At 57.6% G+C, this 27,816-nt stretch overlaps 1 protein-coding gene across 1 annotated transcript in view; it reads left to right on the top strand.

Annotated features, from left to right (window-relative positions):
- The window catches only part of LRP1 (LDL receptor related protein 1), a 110,080-nt gene that overhangs the window by 25,991 nt on the left and 56,273 nt on the right, over positions 1-27,816 (top strand). The window contains exons 4-16 of the mRNA XM_084223713.1: positions 316-435; positions 2,340-2,468; positions 2,611-2,874; positions 17,967-18,129; positions 19,659-19,881; positions 21,992-22,181; positions 23,152-23,295; positions 23,446-23,682; positions 24,686-24,866; positions 24,977-25,199; positions 26,555-26,744; positions 27,406-27,531; positions 27,620-27,760. Coding sequence (XP_084079839.1) covers positions 316-435; positions 2,340-2,468; positions 2,611-2,874; positions 17,967-18,129; positions 19,659-19,881; positions 21,992-22,181; positions 23,152-23,295; positions 23,446-23,682; positions 24,686-24,866; positions 24,977-25,199; positions 26,555-26,744; positions 27,406-27,531; positions 27,620-27,760 — 2,331 coding nt within the window. The remainder of the gene's footprint in view (positions 1-315; positions 436-2,339; positions 2,469-2,610; positions 2,875-17,966; positions 18,130-19,658; positions 19,882-21,991; positions 22,182-23,151; positions 23,296-23,445; positions 23,683-24,685; positions 24,867-24,976; positions 25,200-26,554; positions 26,745-27,405; positions 27,532-27,619; positions 27,761-27,816) is intronic.

The following is a 27,816-nucleotide window of genomic DNA, read 5'->3' on the forward strand; positions in this document are numbered from 1 at the left end:
GAGGGGTGCCAGGCCTTGGCCACCCCTGGAATTGGCACAGAGTCAGCAGCACTGGGGCTGGCAGGGGCTGCTCAGACCCCCCTCCATGTATCCCTCATTGCCTCCCTCCCTCCCTCCCCTCCCTCCCTCCCTCTGCTGAGGGGCTCAGCCCTTCTCTCCTCTCTGAGGAGGTGGGAGAAATGTGAAATATCCCAGCAAATCCTGATGGGGTTAGGTGATCCTAATGGGGTCTGGTGATCCTGCTCACCCAACCCTTGCTCCTCGGTGTCCATCCTGGGTGACATCCTCCCTCTTCCGTCCTCCCTGTCCCCACAGAACAACTGGCCAACTGCTCGGCTCTGGACTGCCAGCACCACTGTGCCCCCACGCTGGCCGGCCCCGTGTGCTACTGCAACCACTCCTTCCAGCTGGCCGAGGACAGGAGGAGCTGCAGAGGTGGGGCTGGGCTGGGCAGAGCCCCCACTGCCTGCTGGGGACAGGGGCTCCTCGGGGATGGGGACAGGGGCTCCAAGGGGATGGGGACAGTGGCTCCAAGGGGATGGGGACAGTGGCTCCAAGGGGATGGGGACAGGGGCTCCTCGGGGATGGGGACAGGGGCTCCTTAGGGATGGGGACAGGGGATCCTCGGGGATGGGGACAGGGGCTCCTCGGGGATGGGGACAGGGGCTCCTCGGGGATGGGGACAGGGGCTCCTCGGGGATGGGGACAGGGGATCCTTGGGGATGGGGACAGGGGCTCCTTAGGGATGGGGACAGGGGATCCTCGGGGATGGGGACAGGGGCTCCTCGGGGATGGGGACAGGGGCTCCTCGGGGATGGGGACAGTGGCACTGCTGGTGGCAGCGCCGGGGCTTGGCCGTGGGGGGAAAGGGGATGGGGAGAGCTGGGGTCAGCACAGGGCAGTGGGGTGGGGTGGGATCCATGGGATGGGATGGATGGGATGGGATGGGATGGGATGGGATGGGATGGGATGGGATGGGATGGGATGGGATGGGATGGGATGGGATGGGATGGATAGGATGGGATGGATAGGATAGGATGGGATGGGATCCATGGGATGGGATGGGATGGGATGGGATGGGATGGGATGGGATGGGATGGGATGGGATGGGATGGGATGGGATGGGATGGGATGGGATGGGATGGGGTGGGATGGGATTGATGGGATGGGATGGGATTAGTGGGATGGGATGGATAGGATGGGATGGATAGGATGGGATGGGATTAGATTGGATGGGATTAGATTGGATGGGATGGATAGGATGGATGGGATGGGATTGATGGGATGGGATTTATGGGATGGATGGGATGGATGGGATGGGATGGGGTGGGATGGGATTAGTGGGATGGGATGGATGGGATGGATGGGATGGGGTGGGATCCATGGGGTGGGATGGGATGGGATGGGGTGGAATGGGATCCATGGGATGGATCCATGGGATGGATCCATGGGATGGATCCATGGGATGGGATGGGATGGGATGGGATGGGATGGGATGGGATGGGATGGGATGGGATGGGATGGATGGTCTGGGATTAGATTGGATGGGATGGATAGGATGGATGGGATGGGATGGGATTTATGGGATGGGATCCATGGGATGGGATCCATGGGATGGGATTTATGGGATGGGATGGGATGGGATCCATGGGATGGGATTTATGGGATGGGATTGATGAGATTTACGGGATGGCATAGGATTGATGGGATTTATGGGATTAATGGCATGGCATAGGATTGATGGGATTTATGAGATTAATGGGATTGATGGGATTCAATTGATGGGATGGGATTTGTGGGATTGGATTTATGGGTGGGATTTGTGGGATGAGATCCATGAGATGGGATCCACGGGATGGGATGGGATTTATGGGACGGGATTTGTGGGGTTGGATTTATGGGATGGGGTGGGATGGGATGGGATGGGATGGGATGGGATGGGATGGGATGGAATGGATGGGATGGGATGGAATGGATGGGATGGGATTGATGGGATGGGATCCATGGGATGGGATGGGATGGGATGGGATCCATGGGATGGGATGGGATGGGATGGGATGGGATGGGATGGGATCCATGGGATGATATTTGTGGGGTTGGATTTATGGGATGGGTTGGGCTGGGATCCATGGGATGGGATCTGTGGGATGGGATTTATGGGATGGGATCCATGGGATGGGATTCCCTGGCAGGCTGCTGTGAGGGTCCCTTTGGCTCAGGGATCATCCCCTCCTCTCCAGCTCCACCTTGGATAAACTGTGGGGCTGCATTTCCTCTTCAAGCAGCAAAGGAGGGTTTTTCCTGGTCCAAACCTTGGGATTTTTTCCTGTTTTTCCCAGACTTTGATGAATGCACCGTGTATGGCACCTGCAGCCAGACATGCACCAACACAGAGGGCTCCTACACGTGCAGCTGTGTCGAGGGGTATCTCCTGCAGCCAGACAACAGATCCTGCAAAGCCAAGAATGGTGAGAGCCTCAGCAGGGGCATCTTCTGCTGGTGCTTCAGGGCAGCTCTGCAGACCATGACCCCCACATTGGGCTCTTCCCTGGGGTTACAGCCACAGGACTGAGCTGTGCCCTGACCCTGCTGTCCCCTCCTTGCCCCCAGAGCCTGTGGATCGCCCTCCTGTGCTGCTCATTGCCAACTCCCAGAACATCCTGGCCACGTACCTGAGCGGGGCCCCCGTGCCCAACATCACCCCCACCAGCGCCAAGCAGACCACGGCCATGGACTTCAACTACGTGGAGGACACGGTCTGCTGGGTCCACGTGGGTGACAGTGCCTCCCAGACCATCCTCAAGTGTGCCAAGATCCCCAACCTGAAGGGTTTTGTGGAGGAAAGGTCCATCAACATCTCCCTGAGCCTGCACCGTGAGTGCCCACCCCCCATCCTGCTCCCCCATCCCCAGTTCCCAGGCCATGGTGGGTGAAACTGGGAAGGAGGCAGCTTCCCACAGGTCATTCCCTTTTCTTTTTTTGTTATTTTTATCCGGTTTAGTAATTTCTTGGTGTGCAGATATGAGGAGAAATGATACAGGGAGGAGTGGAGCAGGTTTTGGGATGGCAGTTCTTGCTTCCTTTGGTCCCACCCCAAACAAGTGACCGAGTCCCACCCCAAAAAATGACCAAGTGCCACCCCAAAAAGTGACCAAGAACAAACTCCCAAGCCAAGGTGCCTCTGTGGGTGCCACTGAGCCATGGTGTGAGTGGCTGGTGGCAGTTTCCTTCTGCTGGTGGCTCTGTGGCCAGAATGAGTGTGGTCACAGCTCCGTGCCCTGCTTGGGCTTGCTGCTCCCAGCTCTGCAGTCTGGATGGGAGGGAGAGTTACTGGCTGGGATTTTGGTGCTCCCTGAGGTGTCCTTGTGGGCTTCCAGCACCTTCCCTGCCTGCACAGAGCAGTGAGTGCCACATCTGGGGACAGCTGGGATGTGGGACACCATTGCTGTCACTGCTTTTATCCTTTGCCCAAGTCAGTCAGGGTGGAATTGGAGGGTCTGGGGCTTGCAGTGGGTCTCTGTCAGGTTTTTGCCTCCCCTGGGTGTGTCTTTTGCCTCCTGAAACTGGGGAGGCTTCCAGGGGGAAGAGGGATCCCCTTACCCCACCCACTGTGCTGTTGGGGGAGCAATGGCTCATCCAGCAAATTGGGATGGACAGATTTCTGCAAAGGAGTGAAGGTCCTGGGTGGATCTTGGAGCTGAGAGGGATTCTCTGCTGAGGGCAGTGGGGTTTGAGCTGGGATCCTGGGGATCCTGGGGATCCTGGGGGTCCTGGAGGTCCTGGGGGTCCTGGGGGTCCTGGGGATCCTGGGGGTTCTGGGCGTCCTGGGGATCCTGGGGTCCTGGGGGTTCTGGGGGTCCTGGGAGTCCTGGGGGTCCTGGGAGTCTCAGGGGTCCTGGGGATCCTGGGGGTTCTGGGGATCTTGGGAATCCTGGGGATCCGAGGGGTTCTGGGGATCCTGGGGATCCTGGGGGTTCTGGGGATCCTGGGGATCCTCGAAGTCCTGGGGATTCTGGGGATCCCAGGGGTCCTGGGGATCCTGGGGGTCCTGGGGATCCTGGGGCTCCTGGGGGTCCTGGGGATCCTGGGGATCCTGGGTGTTCTGGGGGTCCTGGGGATCCTGGGGATCCTGGGAGTCCTGGGGGTCCTGGGGATCCTGGGGATCCTCGAAGTCCTGGAGATTCTGGGGATCCCAGGGGTCCTGGGGGTGCTGGGGGTGCTGGGGTCTGTGTGTGGCTGGGCTGGGCAGGCTGTGGGCCCTGCTGAGGGTGTGTGCACAGTTAATTTAAGCTCACCCTGTGTATTTTTAGGGCAGGGTGTATTTTTAGGGAGAGGCCTCGCCCTTTGCTCTCCCAGGCGATAGCGTGGAGCTGAGCAGGACAGGGCTCGGCTTCCTGCTCCCCTCCTGGGATTTTGGGGTGTCCCTGCGATTTTGGGGTGTCCCTGGGATTTAGGGGCTCTCTTGAGGTGCCCCTCTCCCTCAGAGTGAGGCTGGTTCATCACAAAGGAAGTGGAGGAGTGAATTCCCCCGGCGCTGGGGGAGCTGGGGTGGGGATGAGGAGATAATGTCACTCTCCTGCAGGACGCTGTGAATCCAATTAGTGGTTTCCCTCTTTATTTCCTTCTTTATGGCATGATCTGCTCCCAGCAGGGATGGGGCCTCCCTGTGCCTGCTGCTAATGGGGCTTGAGCTGGCATCTGATGGGGAAAGATTGATGCCGAGGGGCTGGAGAGGAGAGGAGAGGAGAGGAGAGGAGAGGAGAGGAGAGGAGAGGAGAGGAGAGGAGAGGAGAGGAGAGGAGAGGAGAGGAGAGGAGAGGAGAGGAGAGGAGAGGAGAGGAGAGGAGAGGAGAGGAGAGGAGAGGAGAGGAGAGGAGAGGAGAGGAGAGGAGAGGAGAGGAGAGGAGAGGAGAGGAGAGGAGAGGAGAGGAGAGGAGAGGAGAGGAAAGCAGAGGAAAGGAAAGCAGAGGAAAGCAGAGGAAAGCAGAGGAGAGGAAAGCAGAGGAAAGCAGAGGAGAGGAAAGCAGAGGAAAGCAGAGGAAAGCAGAGGAAAGCAGAGCAGAGCAGCGGCTGCAGCTGCAGCTGCAGGGGGAGACCCTGGGATGAGCCCGGCTCTGATGGCTCCCCTGCCTCCCTGTCCTGCTCGGCTCCTGCGGAGATCCCTGTCACTTGTGCTGTGGGAGATGTGTTAAATGAGGGCTGTTAACAGCCCTTGGCACGACCCGATGTCCTCAGAGCTTTATTGTTCCCCTGGTCCTTACACTCCCCAAGCTTTTTGCTCTCCGCAGGCTCGGCAGCCTCAGGGCTTCCTGCAGCGCCTCCCCCTCGGCTCCCACCTCGCTGCCCGTGGATATTTGTCACAGGCACTGATTTTCTCACTTGATCTGAGCTGGCTGGTTCCCTACCCCCAGGTCTTTTTTCTGGGGATGCACTAAAAATCAGAGGCTGGTGAAGCTTTCCATCCATTTCTCTTACAAAAATTCCTGCTCTGTGTGGGAATTGGATAATTTCTCTCCACCATGGGTCTGAGTGGGCTGGGGGGGCTCTGGCCTCCCTCGGGGCACAGGTGGGATGATGTGGGGAGGGGTCCAGCCTGTCCCCATCTCCACAGGGACCTTGGAAGTGGCACTGTCACCCCCATGATGAGGATGAGGCACGGGAAGGGCTTGTCCTTCCTGCCAGCACTGAATTGTAACAAGAGGAACTCCTCTTATCCTTCCTCCCATCCTGCTGTCCCTCTCCTCCTCTCCGTGTGACAATCCTGCAGTGTTCCTGGCAGGGAGGATCCTGGCAGGCTCAAGGACAGAGGATCAGGCTGCCCTGACCCCTTGGAGCATCAGGATGGCACAGGGGGGTTCACTCTGAACCCCCTGTCAGCCCTGAGCCCCTCTGGAGCGGGGCAGGGGACAGCTGGGGACCTGTCACAGCTCCCCTTGGACCCTCTGTGCTCCGTGGCAGATCCTTGACCTGCGGGGACTTTGTGATCCCGTGGGTTTTCTCAAGCAGATTCCAGCCTCCACGTGCTTCCCCAGACAATGTCCTTGTTTGTTTGGACTTGGGCTTCCAAGGAATTTCTGAGCCAAACAGAGCACTAAAAAATAATAATTAAAATCTGTTGCTGGGCTCTTGTGCTGCTGCTTCCCGTGTCATGGCCAGAACTCTCTGCTCCCCCAGCTCCCCCAGCTCTCCAAGTTTATCCTGCTGGCCTTGTCCCCCCATCCTGGGGCCATTTCTCAGGGATCACATCCTTGAGCAATCCTTGACCAGGGAGGGAAGCAGCTGTGCTGGGGGATTTGTGCCTCCTTCCATCAGATTCATGTCCCTGTCCCCTAGAGGTGACACCAGGAGGTGAGAACACCTCTCTGGAGGCCAGGGCTGTCCTTAGGGAGGCCACCTTGAGCTGGCAGCAGGCCAGGGCTGTGCTGGTCACCTCTGGGTGCCCAGGCTGGCGTTGACAGAGGTGTTAAATCCCCATCTCCGGTGCTCTGTGATCGGGTGACACTCTGCTCTAGGGCAAGGCAGGAGCCCTTTGCTTGCACTGTGGAAAAATACTGGGGAGCACGTGTCAGGAGCCAGAGCACTGGGCTTCTCCTAGCTCTTGGGGTGGCTCCCCTCTCCCTGCCCTCCCCTCCCCCTCTGGTGCTCTTTCAGTTTCTTTTCCCCCTTTTTCTTTTTCCCCTTTTCTGTGTTTTTTTTTGCGTGGTCAGAAGCGGGAGGGTCTGATCAGCAGCTGAGCTGGGTGATGCCAGGGGATGCTTTGATTGTGCTGGCAGGTGCCTGGAGCTGGCACTGCCTCATCCCAGCTCTGCTGCTGCTCCTTCCCAGTCCCAGTGCCACTCTCCCAGTCCCAGCATTGCTCCTTCCCAGTCCCAGTGCCACTCTCCCAGTCCCGGCTCTGCTCTCCCAGTCCCAGCATTGCTCCTTCCCAGTCCCAGCTCTGCTCCTTCCCAGTCCCAGCTCTGCTCCTTCCCAGTCCCAGTGCCACTCTCCCAGTCCCGGCTCTGCTCTCCCAGTCCCAGCTCTGCTCTCCCAGTCCAGCTCTGCTCCTTCCCAGTCCCAGCACTGCTCCTTCCCAGTCCAGCTCTGCTCCTTCCCAGTCCCAGTGCCACTCTCCCAGTCCCAGTGCCACTCTCCCAGTCCCAGTGCCACTCTCCCAGTCCCAGCTCTGCTCTCCCACTCCCAGCACTGCTCTCTCCCAGTCTCAGCACTGCTCTCCCAGTCCAGCTCTGCTCCTTCCCAGTCCCAGCACTGCTCTCCCAGTCCAGGACTGCTCCTTCCCAGTCCCAGCTCTGCTCTCCCAGTCCCAGCATTGCTCCCTCCCAGTCCAGCTCTGCTCCTTCCCAATCCCAGCTCTGCTCCTTCCCAGTCCCAGCTCTGCTCCCTCCCAGTCCAGCTCTGCTCCTTCCCAGTCCAGCTCTGCTCCTTCCCAGTCCAGCTCTGCTCCTTCCCAGTCCAGCTCTGCTCCTTCCCAGTCCAGCTCTGCTCCTTCCCAGTCCCAGCACTGCTCTCCCAGTCCCAGCTCTGCTCCTTCCCAGTCCAGCTCTGCTCTCCCAATTCCAGCTCTGCTGTCCCAGTCCATCTCTGCTCTCCCAGTCCCAGCTCTGCTCCCTCCCAGTCCAGCTCTGCTCCTTCCCAGTCCAGCTCTGCTCTCCCAGTCCCAGTTCTGCTCTCCCAGTCCAGCTCTGCTCTTCCAGTCCCAGCATTGTTCCTTCCCAGTCCCAGCTCTGCTCCTTCCCACTTCCCAGTCCAGCTCTGCTCCCTCCCAGTCCAGCTCTGCTCTCCCAGTCCAGCTCTGCTCTTCCAGTCCCAGCATTGTTCCTTCCCAGTCCCAGCTCTGCTCCTTCCCATTTCCCAGTCCAGCTCTGCTCCTTCCCAGGAGGAGCAGGCAGGAATCCTGCAGCTCAGCAGGCTCCATGCAGGGTTGCTGGGGAAAGGCTGCAGAGGTGCCATGATTTATTATTTCTCAGCTTAAGGTTTGTTGTGTTCCTTTCTAAAACAAGCCCCCGGGAAGGGGTTTGAAATATCAGGACATTTGATCCTGAGTGCATTATAAACCCTAAACACCAGCAATCTGGCCACCATTAAAATCCCTTCCTGGGCAGCATCAATCCCAGGCTGCCCAGCTCGGGGGTGTTTTCGTTGACTCCATTTCGCTGTCACTTGGAATGGCCTGTCCCCGTGCCAGCAGGCAGAGAGAGGAGCTGTGGCTGCTGGGACAGATTGATTTCAGGGCTGTGTTGCTCTGCAGAGGAATCCAAGTACATTTCTTCCCTCACTTTGCATGGAAAGCTATTTTTCTTCCTTGCTGCCTCATCCTGGCCAAGAAAGAGGCTCCGACGTGAACTCACTTGGCAGGAGAGGGGGATGATTGGTAACTTCATCTCGTGGTTCCTTTCTGTTGGGTTTTTTTTTTTCCTTTTTAACTGTTTATGGCTGTTCTTGTAGCAGTGAGGGAGGAAAGTGGGAGCTGGGGAAGAGAAGGGGATGGGGAGGACAGGGGATGAATGGGAGCAGGGGATAAATGGGAGTGAGGAATAAATGGGAGCGAGGAATAAATGGGAGCAAGGGATAAATGGGAGCAGGACATGGAGGGGAGCAGGGGATAAATGGAATCAGGGGATAAATGGGAGCAAGGAATAAATGGGAGCAAGGAATAAATGGGAGCAAGGGATAAATGGGGGCAGGACATTGAGGGGAGCAGGGGATGGGGGAAATCAGGGGATAGGGGAGAGCAGAGGATGAATGGGAGCAGGGGATAAATGGAATCAGGGGATAAATGGAATCAGGGGATAAATGGAATCAGGAGATAAATGGAATCAGAGGATAAATGGGAGCAGGACATGGAGGGGAGCAGGGGATAAATGGAATCAGGGGATAAATGGAATCAGGGGATAAATGGGAGCAGGGGATAAATGGGAGCAGGGGATAAATGGGAGCAGGGGACAGGGGAGAGCAGGGACCAGAATGGTTGGGAGCTGGGAATGGGCTGGGTGGGAGAAGGGAATAGAGGAGAGCAGCGACCACATGGGATTGGGTGGGAGCAGGGGATGAAGGGAAGCAGGAGCTGGAGGGAGCAGGGGTTGGGGGAACAGGGAATGGAGGGCACAGGGACTGTCTGGAGCTGTGCATTCACACCAGCTCATTGTGTGGCAGGGGACAACATCATGGTGGTGATTTTAATCAGTCTGTTAACGAAGATCTGATACTCAGGACCCTGCTGTGGCTCTGCCCAGCACCTCTGACTCCCCTTATTGAGGAAACAGAAATAAATCTCCCAAGGGCACTGAGACCCCCTGCAACCCCCCCAGGCTGTGGTGGCACGGGTGAGCTGCATTCCTGGAGACAAAAGGGTGACACGAATGTCCTGAGTCATCAGTGCCCAGGGATGGGTTTGATTTCACATGGACAGGAGCGTGTCTGTCCCAGCACACATCTGTCTGTCCCAGCACACATCTGTGTGTCCATCCTGCACTGCCTCGTGCCAGGCTCACTGCAGGAGCCCCTTGGGACCCTTCCTGCCCACGCTGGCCCCATTTCTGCTTTCTCCTCCCCCCAGATCACCCCAGTGACGGGTTCCCATCGAGCCTGTGTCTCTCTCCTCTCACCCAGAAGGAAGCCAAGTGCCCCGGCCCTCCCTCAGCCTCTGTGGAATATTTGTGCCCATGGAATGGTCTCATTAAGGCAGAGTAATTAGCAGTCCCTTGGCTGCCCTCCACAGCTCATTCCATCCCTGTTCCTGCTCTTCCCACCTCCTGTGCCTCAGCCAGGCTCTGCAGGGATGCTGCGGGGTTGAGCCAGGACATGGGGAGGAGTGAAAGTTTGGGGTGTCCCCAGCTTGGGGAGCTGGAGGTGGTGTCAGAGAGGGGCTGGAGAGGTGCCAGTGACTGCTTGGACATGGCTCCCCTGCAGATACAGCCGTGGTGCTGCACCAGAATAGAGGAGAGGAGGCAGTTTTGGGGTGTCCCCACCCTGGGGAGCTGGAAGTGGTGCCAGTGACTGCTTGGACATGGTTCCCCTGCAGATACAGCCATGGTGCTGCACCAGAGTAGAGGAGAGGGGGCAGTTTTGGGGTGTCCCCTCTCTGGGGAGCTGGAGATGGTGCCAGTGACTGCTTGGACATGGCTCCCCTTCAGATACAGCCATGGTGCTGCACTGGAGGAGAACATGGCATGAAGAGGGGGCAGTTTTGGGGTGTCCCCACTCTGGGGAGCTGGAGATGGTGTCAGTGACTGCTTGGACATGGCTCCCCTGCAGATGCAGCCATGGTGCTGCACCAGAATAGAGAAGAGGGGGCAGTTTTGGGGTGTTCCCACTCTGGGGAGCTGGAAGTGGTGTCAGTGCTTGGACATGGTTCCCCTGCAGATACAACCGTGGTGCTGCACTGGAGGAGAACATGGCCTGAAGAGGAGGCAGGTTTGGGGTGTCCCCACCCTGGGGAGGTGGAGATGGTGTCAGAGAGGGGCTGGAGAGGCGCTGGTGATGCCTTGGTCACGGTTCCCCTTCAGTGGTGCTGCACTGGGGGTCCAGGGCACAGACAGCACATGGACTGGGGGTCCCAGGGCTCCCTGCAGAAGGGCAGTGCTCCAGCCTGTCCCCAGGCTGGGATGTCCCTCTGTGTGTGGGGGCTGTGTCACCCCCCGAGGAACGTTTGGCTGGCGCAGGGCGGCCGTGAGTGCGCGCAGAGCCCCAGGGATCCATCCCAGAGCCGAGTCAGACGTCCTGGCCGAGGGCCACCGACTTCCACCCAGCGGTTCCTCCTCGCAGAGAAACATCTCAGCAGAGAGGGGGGTGAATTTATTTATTTTTGAGCCTGCTTTGCTGAGGCAACGAGGCTGACGCGACGGCTGTGGCCGTGCGCGGCGGTGGCAGCCGTCCCCCTCCTGCCCTGCTCGGACACAAGGACTTGGCTGTTCCTGGGAGCAGGGGGGCAGTGCTGGACCCTCGGGGTGTCTGTCCGTCCGTCCGGCGCCCTTGGGGGCGGGAGTTTGTCTTTGTGCTCGTCCTGTTAACATACTTCTAATTAAGGAAAATTGTCCCCAGGAGCAGTGTTTATCCAGGGAGCGCGGTGCCGTCACAGAGACGGTCTTGTTCTCCCGCCGAGAGGATGTCTGTGGAGGGGAAAGAGACAGAAATTCCTCCAGATTATGGCATTATGTAAATGTATCAAACGGATCATTCCCTATAAAAAAAAAGGAAAGTAGGAAACCGATGTATTTCAGGAGCCCTGGGGATTGCATTCCTGACGAGCCTCCGTTCCTGCGCCGCCGCCGGCGTTTCAGAGCCGAAATATTCAGCGACTTTTCCAAGATGTTTTTCCTCCCAGGCCGCGTGCCTCGGGCGCCTGGGGGGCTCGTGGGGCCACCCCCCCCAGCCCTCCCAGGCTTCTTTTCTTGCTGGGTGGCAAATTGGCCACGGCTCCTGCTCGCCCTGCAGGGTGGGTCGTGCCCGGAGCAGGGCACGCGGTGTCCGCTGCTCTCCGTGGGATGTGGTGTGGAGGGGCAGCTCTGATGTGAGCCGTGGATTCTGTGGTTTGTGTCAAGGCTGGCTGACCCTAGGGAAGCAAGAACCAGCTGTTTATAGGACTTGAATATTCTTTATTTCTTTATTATTCTTTATTTCTTTATTATTCTTTATTTATTATTCGTTATTCAAAGCCAGATGTTGGCAGCGGTGGTCGGTCCAGCTCTGTTCTCTGTCCCTTGTGCTGGGGCAAGGGGGAAAATGCTCCTCAGCAGAATGGGGACAAGGATTTGGTGTCACAGCTCCGTGCCCAGGGAGGTTTCTGTCTGCTTCAAGCAGAGCTGGGACCTCTCCTGCCCACCATCCTTGTCCTCCTCTCCTGGGAATGGAAAAGCCCTCTGAGTCTAAACCATTAACCCAGCACTGCCAGATTGTCACTGAAATGTGTCCCCAAGTGTCACATCCACACGATGTTTCTGGCTGCTTCGAGCAGAGCTGGGACCTCTCCTGCCCACCATCCCTGTCCTGCTCTCCTGGAAATGCTCCCTTGAGGGGTAGCTGGGAAGTGAAGGTTCTCCCAGACTTGGAATCATGGAATTATTAAAGTTGGACCCTCGAGTCCAACCACTAACCCAGCCCTGCCAGGTCACTGCTGAAATCTGTCCCCAAGTGCCACATCCACACATTTCAGGAGGAATTTCTTCATGGAAAAGGTTGTCAGGCACTGGAAGGGGCTGCTCAGGGAGGTGGTGGAGTGCCCATCCCTGGAGGTGTCTGAGGGACATCTGGATGTGGCACTCAGGGCTCTGGCAGGGATCGGTCACAGCGTGGACTCGATGGTCCTGGAGGGGTTTTCCAGCCTCAGGGATTCTGGAATTCAGGGATTTTTTGCTGTGTTGGTTCCTGAGCTTGTTGAACCTCTGTGGATACAAGGGGTTTCTCCTTGCTCAGTGGTTCAGGAGGCTGGAGGAGCTGCTGGGTGGCTGAGTCCCCTCGCAGCTGTTTTGAGGACTGTCGAAATCCCTGGTTTAATCCGAGGGAAGATTGTGTGTTTCCTTCCTCCTCCTGTCAGGCCACAATTGATGTGTTTGCAGACTGCACAGCAACTGATTCATGCAGAGCAAAGTTATGTGCTGGGTCAGCAAAGCTCCTTCCCCAAAAAACCCACAGCCCTGCAGTGCCTCACTGGGAGTGGGGTAAATTGGGTTAAGGGAGGGAGAACCTCGGGCTGCAGCTCCAGTGGGGAAATGTGGAGCCTGTGACCCACTTGTGTCAGGGAGTTCTTTGAGTGGGATTGTCCCACCTGGAGCTCTGGGATCCCAGCAGAAGTGCTCTGAGGGTTGGAGCCTGGCTGGTGCTCACCTGGAGCTGAGAAGGCTCCAGGGAGAGCTCAGAGCCTCTTCCAGTGCCTGAAGAGGCTTCAGGAGAGCTGGAGAGGGACTTGGGACAGGGGTCTGGAGTGACAGGACACAGGGAATGGCTTCCCACTGACACAGAGCGGGGTTAGGTGGGATTTTGGGAAGAAATTCCTCCCTGTGTGAGTGGGGATGCCCCTGGATCCCTGGAAGTGTCCAAGGCCAGGTTGGATGGATCTCAGAACAACCTGGGATAGTGGAAGATGTCTCAGGTGGGACTGAGATGATCTTTAAGATCCCTTTTGACCCAAACCATTCTGTGAAAAGGGAAAATCCAAGCCCAGTGTGACAGAGTTTTGTGGCAGGGACCTCAGGAACAGCTCGGCGGGGATCACTCGGGCCCTGGCGGGTGTGAAACCAGGAAACATCTGTGAGGGTGGCTTTTGGGGTTTGCTGAAGTTGCCAACCCGCCCTTGTTGAGCAATTTTAATGAAGTTCCCTCATCCTCCATCCTCCCTCCATCTGCTGGCAAGGCCACCTCCCCCCGCCGAGTAGGGCTGCTGGCCTGGACCCCGTCCCTGTCCCCATCCCTGTGAGGTTTTTTTGGCTGCCTGTCCCAGGAAGAGCCTTGGAAAGCCGACATTCCCTGCCCTCTGCCCCCACCAGCTCCCTTCCAAAGGCTCTCAAATAAATAAATCTTGGGAAATGAGCTCGGCGTGTCGCAATCGCCGAGGTTGAGCAAGGAGGAGGATTCATTCCAGGATGGGAATTTTGGTGGGGAGAGGCACCCGAGGGGGGCTGTGGGAGGGAAGGGGGGGTGGTCTCTGCCCCTGGGATTCTCTGTGGAAATCACCTATGACCCCTCCAGGGGACAGGGTCAGCCCTGCTGGTCCCCTCAGATGGGTACAAAGGGTGTTTTATGGTCATGGGTGGTCGTGGCACCATCCCTGGGCACCCATTTTTGGGAGGGGGAGACTCCCCCCCTCTCCAAAAATTGAGAAGGAAGGGAGTTAAAGTGTCTGCAGGCCAATGCCAGGGGTTAAAAATAGCTGTTTTCTAAATTAGCTTCCACCAGAAGTTCAAGAGGAAATCCAGGTTTAGCTGAGGCTACAAGAAAGAGCTGAAAATAATAGTAATAGTAATAATAATAATAATAATAATAATAATAATAATAATAATAATAATAATAATAATAATGGTGATAATAACAACCAGTGGTAATAATAAAGAAATTAAAAGTGATTCCTGTGAAGGAGAGGGGAGGATGGTGAGCAGGGAGAGAAGGAGCAAAGCTGGAAAACAAAAGCCTTTGAGGAGGGTAATGCTTTCCAGCTGCAAAAATAAAGCCTGGGAGAGGAGCAAGTGCTTGCGTCACCCCCAGCCCCCCGGCCCTGAGCTGCCCTGCTCGGAGCTGGGGCCTGTCCAGAGACCCCCAGGTGGACCAGGACCCTCGTTTCCCCCAGGCTGGGGCAGGATGGGGGCGAGGGGAGCGTGGGGCTGGAATTCTGTGCCTTGCTTTGGCCGTTTTCCCTTTGGATTCCTCTCTGAGTGTTGGGCTGGACACAGGAGAGGTGGGAAAGGGGCTCTGGTGATGGCATAGAGATGGTTGGACCCCTCTAGGAGGAAAATCTGGGGGTCTGAGGGCCCCCTGAGCCGCTCTGCCAACGCTCCCCATCCGCCCCTGCTTGGATCTCTCCCCCGGTCCTGTGACTCTGACTCAGCCACGCAGGCGCCAGCCAAGACCTGCTTTTTTTGGGGAATTCTTGCACATCCCTTTGCTCGAGCGTTTCTCGCCCCAGCAGGGCCCTGCCGCCCCCTCCCCACGTCACAGGGGGGTTTGGGGAGCAGGGGAGGGCTCTGGGTGACAGCAGGACTCTGTCTCGGGGGCAGAAAGTGGCCCTTGGCACCCCTGTGTGCATTTTTAGGTGGTTTTCACCCCAAATCCCTCTTCCCCCAGGAGCTGGGGGGTCCTGGCTGGAGCAGGAGCCCTGTGCCAGCCCTGGCACGTTGGGCAGCGTGTTGGGAGCCCTGTTTGGGGTTGGTTCCTTGGCCTGATTGAGGTTGTTTCCTCCTTGTTTGGGGTTGATTCCTTGGTTTGGGCTGTTTCCACTTGTTTTTTACATCCCTTTCCTGAAGTGTTTCTCACCCCAGCAGGGCCCTGCTACCCCCTCCCTACGTCACAGGGGGGTTTGGGGAGCAGGGGAGGGCAGTGGGTGCTGCTGGTGACAGCAGGACTCTGTCTTGGGGGCAGAACGTGGCCCTTGGCACCCCTGTGTGCATTTTTAGGTGGTTTTCACCCCAAACCCCTCTTGCCCCAGGAGCTGGGGGGTCCTGGCTGGAGCAGGAGCCCTGTGCCAGGTCTGGCACGTTGGGAGCCCTGTTTGGGGTTGGTTCCTTGGCCTGATTGAGGTTATTTCCTCCTTGTTTGAGGTTGATTCCTTGGTTTGGGCTGTTTCCACTTGTTTTTTACATCCCTTTCCTGAAGTGTTTCTCACCCCAGCAGGGCCCTGCCGCCCCCTCCCCACGTCACAGGGGGGTTTGGGGAGCAGGGCAGGGCAGTGGGTGCTGCTGGTGACAGCAGAGCTCTGTCTCAGGGGCAGAATGTGGCTCTTGGCACCCCAGTGTACATTTTTAGGTGGTTTTCACCCCAAACCCCTCTTCCCCCAGGAGCTGGGGGGTCCTGGCTGGAGCAGGAGCCCTGTGCCAGGCCTGGCACGTTGGGAGCCCTGTTTGGGGTTGATGCTCATTCCTTGGCTCGGGCTGTTTCCTCTTGTTTTTTACATCCCTTTGCTCAAGTGTTTTTTGCCCTGGCAAGACCCTGCCACCCCCTCCCCACGTCACAGGGGGGTTTGGGGAGCAGGGGAGGGCAGTGGGTGACAGCAGAGCTCTGTCTCGGGGGCTCTTGGCACCCATCCCTGTCCCAAGGGCCACAAAATGAGCTGGGTGAGCTGGCCTGGGTAACTCGGGGATGGGATTGGGGTTTGTGCACCCCAAACTCTCTCTGTGCATTTTTAGGCTGATTTCATCCCAAACCCCTCTTGCCCCAGGACCTGGGGGGTCCTGGCCTGGGTAACTCAGGGATGGGATTGGGGTTTGTGCACCCCAAACTCTCTGTGTACATTTTTAGGTGGATTTCATCCCAAACCCCTCTTGCCCCAGGAGCTGGGGGGTCCTGGCCTGGGTAACTCAGGGATGGGATTGGGGTTTGTGCACCCCAAACTCTCTGTGTGCATTTTTAGGTGGATTTCACCCCAAACCCCTCTTGCCCCAGGAGCTGGGGGGTCCTGGCTGGAGCAGGAGCCCTGTGCCAGCCCTGGCACGCTGGGCAGTGCATGGGGAGCCCTGTTTGGGGTTGATGCTCATTCCTTGGCTCGGGCTGTTTCCACTTGTTTTTACGAGCTGCCTCTCGCCGGGTGGTGGCTGCGGGCGCTGCAGCCTCGCCCTTCCGGGGGTGGGGGGGGTCAGTGTCGGCACCACTGTCCCCATCCCTGTCCCCAGCAGGGCCACAGCGTGAGCTGGGTGAGCTGGCCTGGGTAACTCGGGGATGGGGATTGGGGTTTGTGCACCCCAAGCTCTCTGTGTGCTCATCCCAGCACACGACATCCCGGTGCGGATGGAGAAGCTCTGGGCCAGGCTGGGTGGGGGCATTGCAAAACCTCCTGGCTTGATTCATGTTTTCCCTCCTGTGTTGGTTAATAATTCAGTGCTGTCTGGCCCTGCTCCACCAGGGCTGTCTGGGTCTCACTGACCTTGGGGTCCTGGAGCTGGGGGGTTGATGTGCCCCATCCTTGCTCCTCCAGGGCTGTCCAGATCCTGCTGGCCTTGGGGTGCTGGGACTGGGGTTGCTGTGCCCCATTCTTGCTCCTCCAGGGCTGTCTGGGTCCTGCTGGCCTTGGGGTCCTGGGCTGGGGGATCACTGTGCCCCATCCCTGCTCCTCCAGAGCTGTCTGGGTCCTGCTGACCTTGGGGTCCTGGATTGGGGGATCACTGTGCCCCATCCCTGCTCCTTCCTCCAGGGCTCTCTGGCTCCCTCTGATCTCTGGGTCCATCTGACCAGGGCTGCCGTGCCCCTGTCCCTGCTCTGCCCTGGCTGTGCTGCTGCACTGGTGGGGATGCAGGGTCTGGGGGAGCACAATCCAAAGGACAGCTCTCCAAAACCCTTGGGATCTCAGGGAGCTGCAGCCCCTCAGCCTGGCCTCTGGCCTGGCAGGCTCAGGAAGGGCTGAGCAGCTGAGCACTGCCCCGGTGGCCAGGCAGGAATTCAGGCACGTTGGGTTGATAGGATTTAACTGGTTTAATTAAATACTCACTGGCTTTCACTGGTTTGATTAAATCCTCACATGCTGCCTGCCAGGTGCTGTCTCTCACCTGCTCCAGGCCCCAGGGTGTCCCTGCAGCTTGGGATTAGCTCTGCTCCCACCTTGCCCAGCAGGATCTGCCCTCGTCACCCCCTCTCTGCCACGTGTCCCCTCCCCTGGGGCTGTTGGAGCCCCTTCCCTGCTGCCCACTCCCCTGCAGAGCTTCCCCCTGCCCCACTGGTGCTCCTGTGGGATGAATTCCCAGAGTTCCTGCAGGGTGAATTCCCAATATTCCTGCAGGATGAATTCCCAGTGTTCCTGCAGGGGGAATTCCCAGTGTTCCTGCAGGGTGAATTCCCAATATTCCTCCAGGGTGAATTCCCAGTGTTCCTGCAGGGTGCGTGCCCTGTGTGCCACGTGTGCCATGTGTGCTGTGGGTGCCATGGGTGCCGTGGGTGCTGTGGGTGCCCTGTGGGTGCTGTGGTTGCCCTCTGGGTGCTCTGGGCGCCCTTTGAGTGTTCTGGGTGCCCTCTGGGTGCCATGGGTGCTCTGGGTGCCCTCTGGGTGCTCTAGGTGCCCTTTGAATGTTCTGGGTGCCCTGTGGGTGCCCTCTGGGTGCTCTGGGTGTCCTCTGGGTGCCCTGTGGGTGCTCTGGGTGCCCTGTGGGTGCCCTGTGGGTGCCCTGTGGCTCCAGGCAGGGTGACCAGGGCAGATCCTTGGTGGGGGTGCAGGTCCCAGTGCGTTCATGGCTCCCATGGGCTCATTCCCTGGCTGTGCTGATGTCTGTGACCCTGGGGGGCTCCTGGCTCTGTCCCCCCTTGCCTCACCCCCTTCCCTCCCTCTCCTGGCCCAGATGTGGAGCAGATGGCCATCGACTGGCTCACGGGCAACTTCTACTTCGTGGATGACATCGATGACAGGATCTTTGTCTGCAACAAGAACGGGGACACCTGTGTCACACTGCTGGACCTGGAGCTCTACAACCCCAAGGGAATTGCTCTGGACCCAGCCATGGGGTGAGTCCTGGCAATTCACCACCCTTGGGGACAGCTGGCAAGGGTGGCCTGTCCCTCTGGGCTGGGGGGTTTCCTGTACCTTGCTGAGCCCTCTCTGCAGGGACACGTCCCAGCCAGCCTGGCCTGGCAGCAGCCGTGCAGGGCTCAGTCCTGTGGGACACATCTGGCCCAGCTCAGGATAAGTGCTGCTTCCAGCTCATTCCACACAGCCTGGGCACAGCTTTGCCCCAGTTTTGGGGGAGCTGGAGTGGGTTTTAGGGGCTGGAGTGGCTCTGTGCAGAGCCAGAGCAGCTCCCTGGTGCCCGTGTGCCCAGCCACTGCCTCCTGCACAGCCCTGAGGATGGGGATGCCAGGATGCTGAATCACGGAGCAGCTCAGGGCACCCCTGGCAGCTGCCAGCCCCTGGGAGCTGCTGTGGCTGAGGCCACGGCTGCCAGAGCAGAGTAAAGAGGAAAATTCCTCTCCTTACCAGCTGCTTTCCTGATGGGCACTTCCCTCCTGGCTCGGGTGGCAAATGCTGGTGTTATTGAGCAGAAAATCAGGAGTATTTCATATAAACAAACAAATATCTCAGAGAATCCTGGAGAGAGGCTCCAGGCTCCAGCAGGGCTGGTGCAGACAAGCCCCACAGGTTGAGGGGACACAAGGGACTGAGTTAAGTCCCTTGGGCTCTGTGGTGGCACTGCTGGTCCCTGGCTCTGCTCTGCTGTGTTGGGAGCTCCCACCACAGGCAGGACAACTCTGGGATGCACAGGCAGCTGCCTCAGGTTGTGTTTCCACATGTACAAACCCACATGTGCATGTGGGGCCTCTTCCAGTGACACCAACACATCTGAAGCTCCTGGGGGCTCTGTGCCAGACCCCAGCCATCCCTGTGGGCATCTCTTGGAACCCAGGAAATTCCTCTGGCTGCCCCAGAGGGCTCGAACCCCTGCCCAGGGAGGCACAGAGCCCAAGACCCCAGTGCCTTTGATTTAGCCCTTGGAAAAAACAATTACCAACCTTGATATGAAGAATTACAAGTCAAGAAAGTTTAAGTAGAATGATGGTTAGTTTGTCACGGGGTGAGAAATCAGTTTTTGAGTGTTTTTAGAACAGAGGTTCAGGAGGCAAGATGGAAGAATCTAAGTGTGTCCAGTCTTTTTCCTTCTTCTTCTTGGCCTCCATCTTCTGGGTGATGGTGGCACTTTTGGATTGATTTAGAGTAGAGACAGGCTAATGTAGGTGATAGGATTGGAAAATTATTGTAAATAGTGTACACATATTTTTTAGTATAAAAAATAACATCAGTGTGCCTCAACCCAACCTGCCAGACAGACCTCGGTGAGTTGGAGAAAGAATTTTCTAGATAACAATAAACAATCTTGAGAACAAGAATAGGAGAGTTCTGACACCTTTTTCACCTACTGGGTTAAGAAAAGAGACTTTCTAACGTATCTCAGAGATTCCCAGAGGCATCCTCACATCCATATCTCCCTGTCCCAAAGCTCACCTGGCCCTGAGCTCCCTGCCCTGCTCTTCTCCCACAGCAAGGTGTTCTTCACTGACTACGGGCAGATCCCCAAGGTGGAGCGCTGCGACATGGACGGGCAGAACCGCACCAAGCTGGTGGACAGCAAGATTGTCTTCCCCCACGGCATCACCCTGGACCTGGTGAACCGCCTGGTCTACTGGGCTGATGCCTACCTGGACTACATCGAGGTGGTGGACTATGAGGGCAAGAACAGGCACACCATCATCCAGGGCATCCTGGTGAGTGGCTCTGCTCGCTGTCCTGCGTGCTGCTGGTCCGCAGTTGTGACTTTAGGGGTCCAGCAGAGAATGTGCTGGGCACTGAGCAGGGTCCTGCTGCCAGGGATGGTCTTGATGGGCAAGACCATGCTGATGGTTTGGTCAGTGATGGACAGGAGCCATCAGGTGGGATGGCCAACCCTGATGGTCAGTGATGCACAAGAGCCATGAGGTGGGATTGGGGACTTTGCATGTCCTGGAGCCCAGCTCTCACAACTCCTCAGTCCCCTGTGGCTTTCACAGCTCCTAAATCCCCTGTGGCTCTCACAACTTGTAAATCCGTTGTGGCTCTCACAACTCCTCAATCCCTTGTAGCTCTCACAACTCCTCAATCCCCTGTGGCTCCCACAACTCCTAAATCTGTTGTGGCTCTTAAAACTCCTAAATCACTTGTGGCTCTCGCTACCTGTATGCCACCAACTCCTCAATCCCTTGTGGCTCTCACAATTCCTGAATCCTTTGTGGCTCTCACAGCTCCTAAATCCCTTGTGGCTCTCACAACTCCTGAATCCTTTGTGGCTCTCACTACCTATATGCCACCAACTCCTCAATCCCCTGAGAGCCACTCCTGAATCCCCTGTGGCTCTCACAACTCCTAAATCACTTGTGGCTCTTGCTACCTGTATGCCACCAACTCCTCAATCCCCTGTGGCTCTCACAATTCCTGAATCCCCTGTGGCTCTCACAACTCCTAAATCACTTGTGGCTCTCACAACTCTTAAATCACTTGTGGCTCCCACAACTCCTAAATCTGTTGTGGCTCTCACAACTCCTAAATCCCTTGTGGGTCTCACAACTCCTTAAGCACTTGTGGCTCTCACTACCTGTATGCTACCATCTCCTCAATCCGTTGTGGGTCTCACAACTCCTGAATCCTTTGTGGCTCTCACAGCTCCTAAATCCCCTGTGGCTCTCACCACTCCTAAATCCCTTGTGGCTCCCACAACTCCTAAATCTGTTGTGGCTCTTAAAACTCCTAAATCACTTGTGGCTCTTGCTACCTGTATGCCACCAACTCCTCAATCCCTTGTGGCTCTCACAATTCCTGAATCCTTTGTGGCTCTCACAGCTCCTAAATCCCCTGTGGCTCTCACAACTCCTAAATCACTTGTGGCTCTCGCTACCTGTATGCCACCAACTCCTCAATCCCTTGTGGCTCTCACAATTCCTGAATCCTTTGTGGCTCTCACAACTCCTAAATCACTTGTGGCTCTCACAACTCTTAAATCACTTGTGGCTCTTGCTACCTGTATGCCACCAACTCCTCAATCCCCTGAGAGCCACTCCTGAATCCCCTGTGGCTCTCACAACTCCTAAATCACTTGTGGCTCTTGCTACCTGTATGCCACCAACTCCTCAATCCCCTGTGGCTCTCACAATTCCTGAATCCCCTGTGGCTCTCACAACTCCTAAATCACTTGTGGCTCTCACAACTCTTAAATCACTTGTGGCTCCCACAACTCCTAAATCTGTTGTGGCTCTCACAACTCCTAAATCCCTTGTGGGTCTCACAACTCCTTAAGCACTTGTGGCTCTCACTACCTGTATGCTACCATCTCCTCAATCCGTTGTGGGTCTCACAACTCCTGAATCCTTTGTGGCTCTCACAGCTCCTAAATCCCCTGTGGCTCTCACCACTCCTAAATCCCTTGTGGCTCTCACAACTCCTGAATCCCTTGTGGCTCTCACAACTCCTAAATCACTTGTGGCTCTCACTACCTGTACACCACCAACTCCTAAATCATTTGTGGCTCTCACAACTCCTAAATCCCCAGTGGCTCTCACAACTCCTAAATCACTTGTGGCTCTCACTACCTGTACACCACCAACTCCTAAATCATTTGTGGCTCTCACAACTCCTCAATCTCTTGTGGCTCTCACAATTCCTGAATCCTTTGTGGCTCTCATAGCTCCTAAATCCCTTGTGGCTCTCACAACTCCTCAATCCCCAGTGGCTCTCACAACTCCTAAATCACTTGTGGCTCTCACTACCTGTACACCACCAACTCCTCAATCCCCTGTGGCTCTCACAACTCCTGAATCCCTTATGGCCCCACCTGCTCCCTTCCAGATCGAGCACCTGTACGGGCTGACTGTCTTTGAGAACTACCTGTACGCCACCAACTCGGACAACGCCAACGCCCAGCAGAAAACCAGTGTCATCCGCGTCAACCGCTTCAACAGCACCGAGTACCAGGTGGTGACACGGGTGGACAAGGGTGGAGCGCTGCACATCTACCACCAGCGGCGCCAGCCCACAGGTGGGACCCTCCCTTAGGAGTGGCAGCTCCCTGGGTGCTCTGCCAGGGCCTTGGGTGGGGTTTCAGGAGGAATTTTTCCATGGGAAGGGTGGTCAGGCGTTGGGAGTCCGCGTCTCTGGGGGTGTGCAAGGATTGAGGGGATGTGGGACTCAGTGCTCTGGTTGGGTTGATGAGGTGGGGATTGGTCACAGGTTGGACTCAGTGATCCTCAGGGATTCTGGGATTCCTGCTCCCCAGCGTCCTGGGGGCTGCTGAACATTCTGAGGTGCCCCCTTTTCTAGCACAGTGTCTCTGCCTGTGAGAGCTGCTCCACGTGGTTGGTGGATCATGGAGAGTACAGAGATGGTGGGAGCAAATGTGGCATCTTAAAATATTGATGGTCCCTCTTACTCTCTGTCCTCACTGCCAGCACGTTCACTCTGGTGCTCCCAAGCACTGAGGGAATTCCAAGGAGTTGAAAGGCTCCAGTGCTGCACCAACCCCTCCCTGCATCCATCCCTGCCTGCTCCACCCCCAGCACCTTCCTGCAGTTAATCAATTTACTCCTTATAAATCCTCTTAGTGTCTGCAGCCCGCTCGGCATTTTCCAGAATATAAAATTAATCAGGAGATTTCTGAGCAGAGAAGGAGAGTGATTAAGGGGCAGTCCAGGTGGTGCTGGCTGTCCCCACTCCCAGAGCTTGTCCCACCGGTGCAGCAGGACGGAGCAGTGTGGCCATGTGGCTGTGGTGGTGTGCTGGGAGATGCTGGCTTCTCCCCAGGGATCCTTCCCATGGGAAAGGCCTTTCCCATCTCTGTATTTCCCTGACTGGCTGGCAGCTCCTGGGAGGAATGAGTTCCCCTAGAGCCCAGGGAAGACCCCAGGGAGCATCCCCATGTCCCTGTGGTTGCAGCCCTGTGCTCCCTGTCCCCGCTGTGCCCCCTGTCCCCCCAGTGTCCCCAGCAGCTGCAGCCCCTCTCTGTGTTGCAGTGAGGAGCCACGCCTGCGAGCCAGATCAGTTTGGGAAGCCAGGAGGCTGCTCAGACATCTGCCTGCTGGGGAACAGCCACAAGAGCCGGACCTGCCGCTGCCGCTCCGGGTTCAGCCTGGGCAGCGACGGCAAATCCTGCAAAAGTGAGTGCTGGCTTTCCTGGGGGAATCTTTGGGGTGAGGGGCTGGAACCACGGGCTCTGCATTCTCTGCTGTGACCCCACAACAGCCCCAGTGCCACGTGCCACCCCCCTGGCGCTGCTGGTGGCCATGGATGTCCCCGTCTCTCCACAGAGCCCGAGCACGAGCTGTTCCTGGTGTACGGGAAGGGCCGTCCCGGCATCATCCGTGGGATGGACATGGGTGCCAAGGTGCCAGATGAGCACATGATCCCCATCGAGAACCTGATGAACCCCCGGGCCCTGGACTTCCATGCTGAGACTGGCTTCATCTACTTTGCTGACACCACCAGTTACCTCATAGGGCGCCAGAAGATCGATGGCACGGAGAGAGAGACCATCCTGAAGGATGGTGAGTGGCCAAGGGGCCTGGCCTTGCAGGAGGGATGGCACAATTACACCTGACTGAGGGACAAGGAGCTTAATGCTCAGAATATTCAAACATCTCTTAGCTCAGAGGGATCCCACTTGACACGTCTATGGTCCAAATTTTCAGTATATTCAGCATTTCATGAAGTTTTCTCTGTTCAAAGAACAGCAGCTCCAGCAGACTTTCCTGTGGGGCTGGCTGTCCATCATCCACCTCAGTTTGGGTCAGGAACCTTTGGGGCTGTTGCTTCCACTTTTCACCTCCTGGCTGGTGACAAACCCACTCTGCTTTTCCCCCAGAGGCATCCATAATGTGGAGGGGATCACTGTGGACTGTCCAAATGTTCAGTATATTTAGCATTTCATAAAGTTTTCTCTGTTCAAAGAGCAGCAGCTCCAGCACCGTTTCCCATGGGGCTGGCTGTCCATCACCCCCCTCAGTTTGGGTTAGGATCAGGCACTTTTGGGGATGTTGCTTCCACTTTTCGCCTCCTGGCTGGTGACAAACCCACTCTGCTTTTCCCCCAAAGGCATCCACAATGTGGAGGGGATCACTGTGGACTGTCCAAATTTTCAGTATATTTAGCATTTCATGAAGTTTTCTCTGTTCAAAGAGCAGCAGCTCCAGTAGACTTTCCCATGGGGCTAGGTATCCATCATCCCCCTCAGTTTGGGTCAGGATCAGGCACTTTTGGGGATGTTGCTCCCACTTTTCACCTCCTGGCTGGTGACAAACCCACTCTGCTTTTCCCCCAAAGGCATCCACAATGTGGAGGGGATCGCTGTGGACTGTCCAAATTTTTTGTATATTTAGCATTTAATGAAGTTTTCTCTGTTCAAAGAGCAGCAGCTCCAACAGACTTTCCTGTGGGGCTGGCTCTCCATCATCCCCCTCAGTTTGGGTCAGGATTGGGTACTTTTGGGGCTGTTGCTTCCATTTTTCACCTCTTGGCTGGTGACAAACCCACTCTGCTTTTCCGCCAAAGGCATCCACAATGTGGAGGGGATCGCTGTGGACTGGATGGGGAACAACCTGTACTGGACAGATGATGGCCCCAAGAAGACCATCAGTGTGGCACGGCTGGAAAAGGCCGCCCAGACGAGGAAGACTCTGATCGAGGGGAAGATGACGCACCCCCGTGCCATTGTGGTGGACCCCCTGAACGGGTGAGGGTGCCTGGGTGGGCAGGGCTGTCTGGTGGGGTCACAGGGACGTGGTTGGGTCTTGTCACCAGCTGTGGTGGCCAGGCCAGGGCTCAGCTTGATGTCCGTGGCAGGTGGATGTACTGGACAGATTGGGAGGAGGATCCCAAGGACAGCAAGAGGGGCAAGATCGAGAGGGCTTGGATGGATGGCTCCAACCGGAACATCTTCATCACCTCCAAGACCGTCCTGTGGCCCAACGGGCTGAGCCTGGACATCCCAGCCAAGATCCTCTACTGGGTGGATGCGTTCTACGACCGCATCGAGATGGTTTATCTCAATGGCACTGAGAGGAAGGCGAGTGGGCTCTGGGACACTGAGCACCCACAGCACTGGGGCAGCTGAGCTGGGACCTCTCTGCTCTCCCCTCCCATCACCCTGTCCCTGTCCCTGTCCCTGTCCCTGTCCCTGTCCCTGTCCCTGAGTGCCCATCCCAGCTGAGGGAGCCTCTCTGCTCTCCCCTCTCATCACCCTCACTCTGTCCCTGTCCCTGCCCCTGTCCCTGTCCTGTCCCTATCCCTGTCCCATCACCCTGTCCCTGTCCCTGTCCTGCCCCTGTCCTGTCCCTGTCCCTGTCCCTGTCCCTGTCCCTGTCCCTGCCCCTGTCCTGCCCCTGTCCTGTCCCTGTCCCTGTCCCTGTCCCTGTCCCTGTCCCTGTCCCTGTCCCTGAGTGCCCATCCCAGCTGAGGGAGCCTCTCTGCTCTCCCTTCCCCTCACCCTGTCCCTGTCCCTGTCCCTGTCCCTGTCCTGTCCCTGTCCCTGTCCCTGAGTGCCCATCCCAGCTGAGCTGTGACCTCTATGCTCTCCCCTCCCATCACCCTGTCCCTGTCCCTGTCCGTGTCCCTGAGTGACCATCCCAGCGGAGAGAGCCTCTCTGCTCTCCCATCACCCTGTCCTGTCCTGTCCCTGTCCCTCTCCCTGTCCCTCAGTGCCCATCCCAGCTGAGGGAGCTTCTCTGCTCTCCCCTCCTCTCCCCTCCCCTCACCCTGTCCCTGTCCCTGAGTGCCCATCCCAGCTGAGGGAGCCTCTCTGCTCTTCCCTCCCCTCGCCCTGTCCCTGTCCTGTCCCTGTCCCTGCTGTCCCCCCAGCAGCACTGACCTGTCCCTATCCCTGTCCCTGTGCCATCCATGCCCTCTTTTGGGGCAGTGCTGACCCTGTCCCTGTCCCTGTCCCTGCTGTCCCCCCAGCAGCTCTGACCTGTCCCTGTCCCTGTCCCTGTCCCTGTCCCTGTCCCTGTCCCTGAGTGCCCATCCCGGCTGAGGGAGCCTCTCTGCTCTCCCCTCTCATTACCCTGTCCCTGTCCCTGTCCCTGTCCCTGTTCCTATCCCTGTCCCATCACCCTGTCCCTGTCCTGTCCCTGTGCCTGTCCCTGTTCCTGTCCCTGTCCCTATCCCTGTCCCATCACCCTGTCCCTATCCCTGTCCCTGTCCCTGTTCCTGTCCCTGTCCCTGTCCTGTCCCTGCTGTCCCCCCAGCAGCTCTGACCTGTCCCTGTCCCTGTCCCATCCCTGTCCCTGTCCTGTCCCTGTCCCTGTCGCTGTCCCTGTCCCGTCTCTGTCCCTGTCCCATCACCCTGTCCCTGTCCTGTCCCTGTCCCTGTCCCTCAGTGCCCATCCCACCTAACACACCCTCTCCTCCTCCCCGCACCCACAGATCGTGTACGAGGGCCCGGAGCTGAACCACGCCTTCGGGCTGTGCCACTACAGCAATTTCCTGTTCTGGACCGAGTACCGCAGCGGCAGCATCTACCGCCTGGACCAGGCCTCCAAGGCCGTCAGCCTGCTGCGCAACGAGCGCCCGCCCATCTTCGAGATCCGCATGTACGACGCGCAGCAGCAGCAAGGTGCGAGCCACGGGGGCTGGGGGGCGAGCCTCAGCTTCCTCAGCAGCCCCCCACCTCTTTTTGTTTCCTTTTAGCCATCCCCATGCTCCTTGTTTTTCTTTCCTGTTGTTCATACCCTGCCCTTCCAGCCTTCAGTCTTTTTCCCGACCCTAATTCCATCAGGCTCTGTGTCCCCGTGTCTGCTGTTGAGGGAGTCCAGGGGCTGGGGGTCGAGTCTGAGCTTCCCTCCACCTCTTTTTGTTTCCTTTTAGCCATCCCCATGCTCCTTGTTTTTCTTTCTTGTTGTTCATGCCCTGCCCTTCCAGCCTTCCCTCTTTTTCCCCAGCCTAATTCCATCAGGCTCTGTGTCCCCGTGTCTGCTGTTGAGGGAGTCCAGGGGCTGGGGGTCGAGTCTGAGCTTCCCCCCACCTCTTTTTGTTTCCTTTTAGCCATCCCCATGCTCCTTATTTTTCTTTCCTGTTGTTCATGCCCTGCCCTTCCAGCCTCCCCTCTTCCCCAGCCTAATTCCATCAGGCTCCGTGTCCCTGTGGCCTTACCTGGGGTTTCCAGCTGGCTTCCAGCTGTGACTGCCCCCAGGGGCTGGGGGCTCCCAGCCCCCCAGTGGGTGTGCAGGGGTCCCTGGGCACTGAGGTGCCATCTCCTCACCCCTTTGTCTCCGCAGTGGGCTCCAACAAATGCCGTGTCAACAACGGGGGCTGCAGCAGCCTGTGCCTGGCCACCCCCCGGGGCCGTCAGTGCGCCTGCGCCGAGGACCAGGTCCTGGGCTCGGACTCTGTCACCTGCCAGGGTAGGCTGGGACCCTTGTGGGGGCTCTCCCCACGGGAAGCTGCGTTGATCACTTGGTTAAAATCCCTCCTGTGCTTTCCCCTTGGCAGCCAATCCGTCCTACATCCCCCCGCCGCAGTGCCAGCCCGGGGAGTTCGCCTGCAAGAACAACCGCTGCATCCAGGAGCGCTGGAAATGCGACGGCGACAACGACTGCCTGGACAACAGCGACGAGGCCCCCGAGCTCTGCCGTGCGTGACCGCTCCTGGCTCGGGGTGTTTGGGCTCCTCCTGATGTGGGGGCAGTG

This window comes from Fringilla coelebs, assembly GCF_963513975.1.
Source record: "Fringilla coelebs genome assembly, chromosome: 30".
NCBI classification, from domain to species: Eukaryota; Metazoa; Chordata; class Aves; order Passeriformes; family Fringillidae; genus Fringilla; species Fringilla coelebs.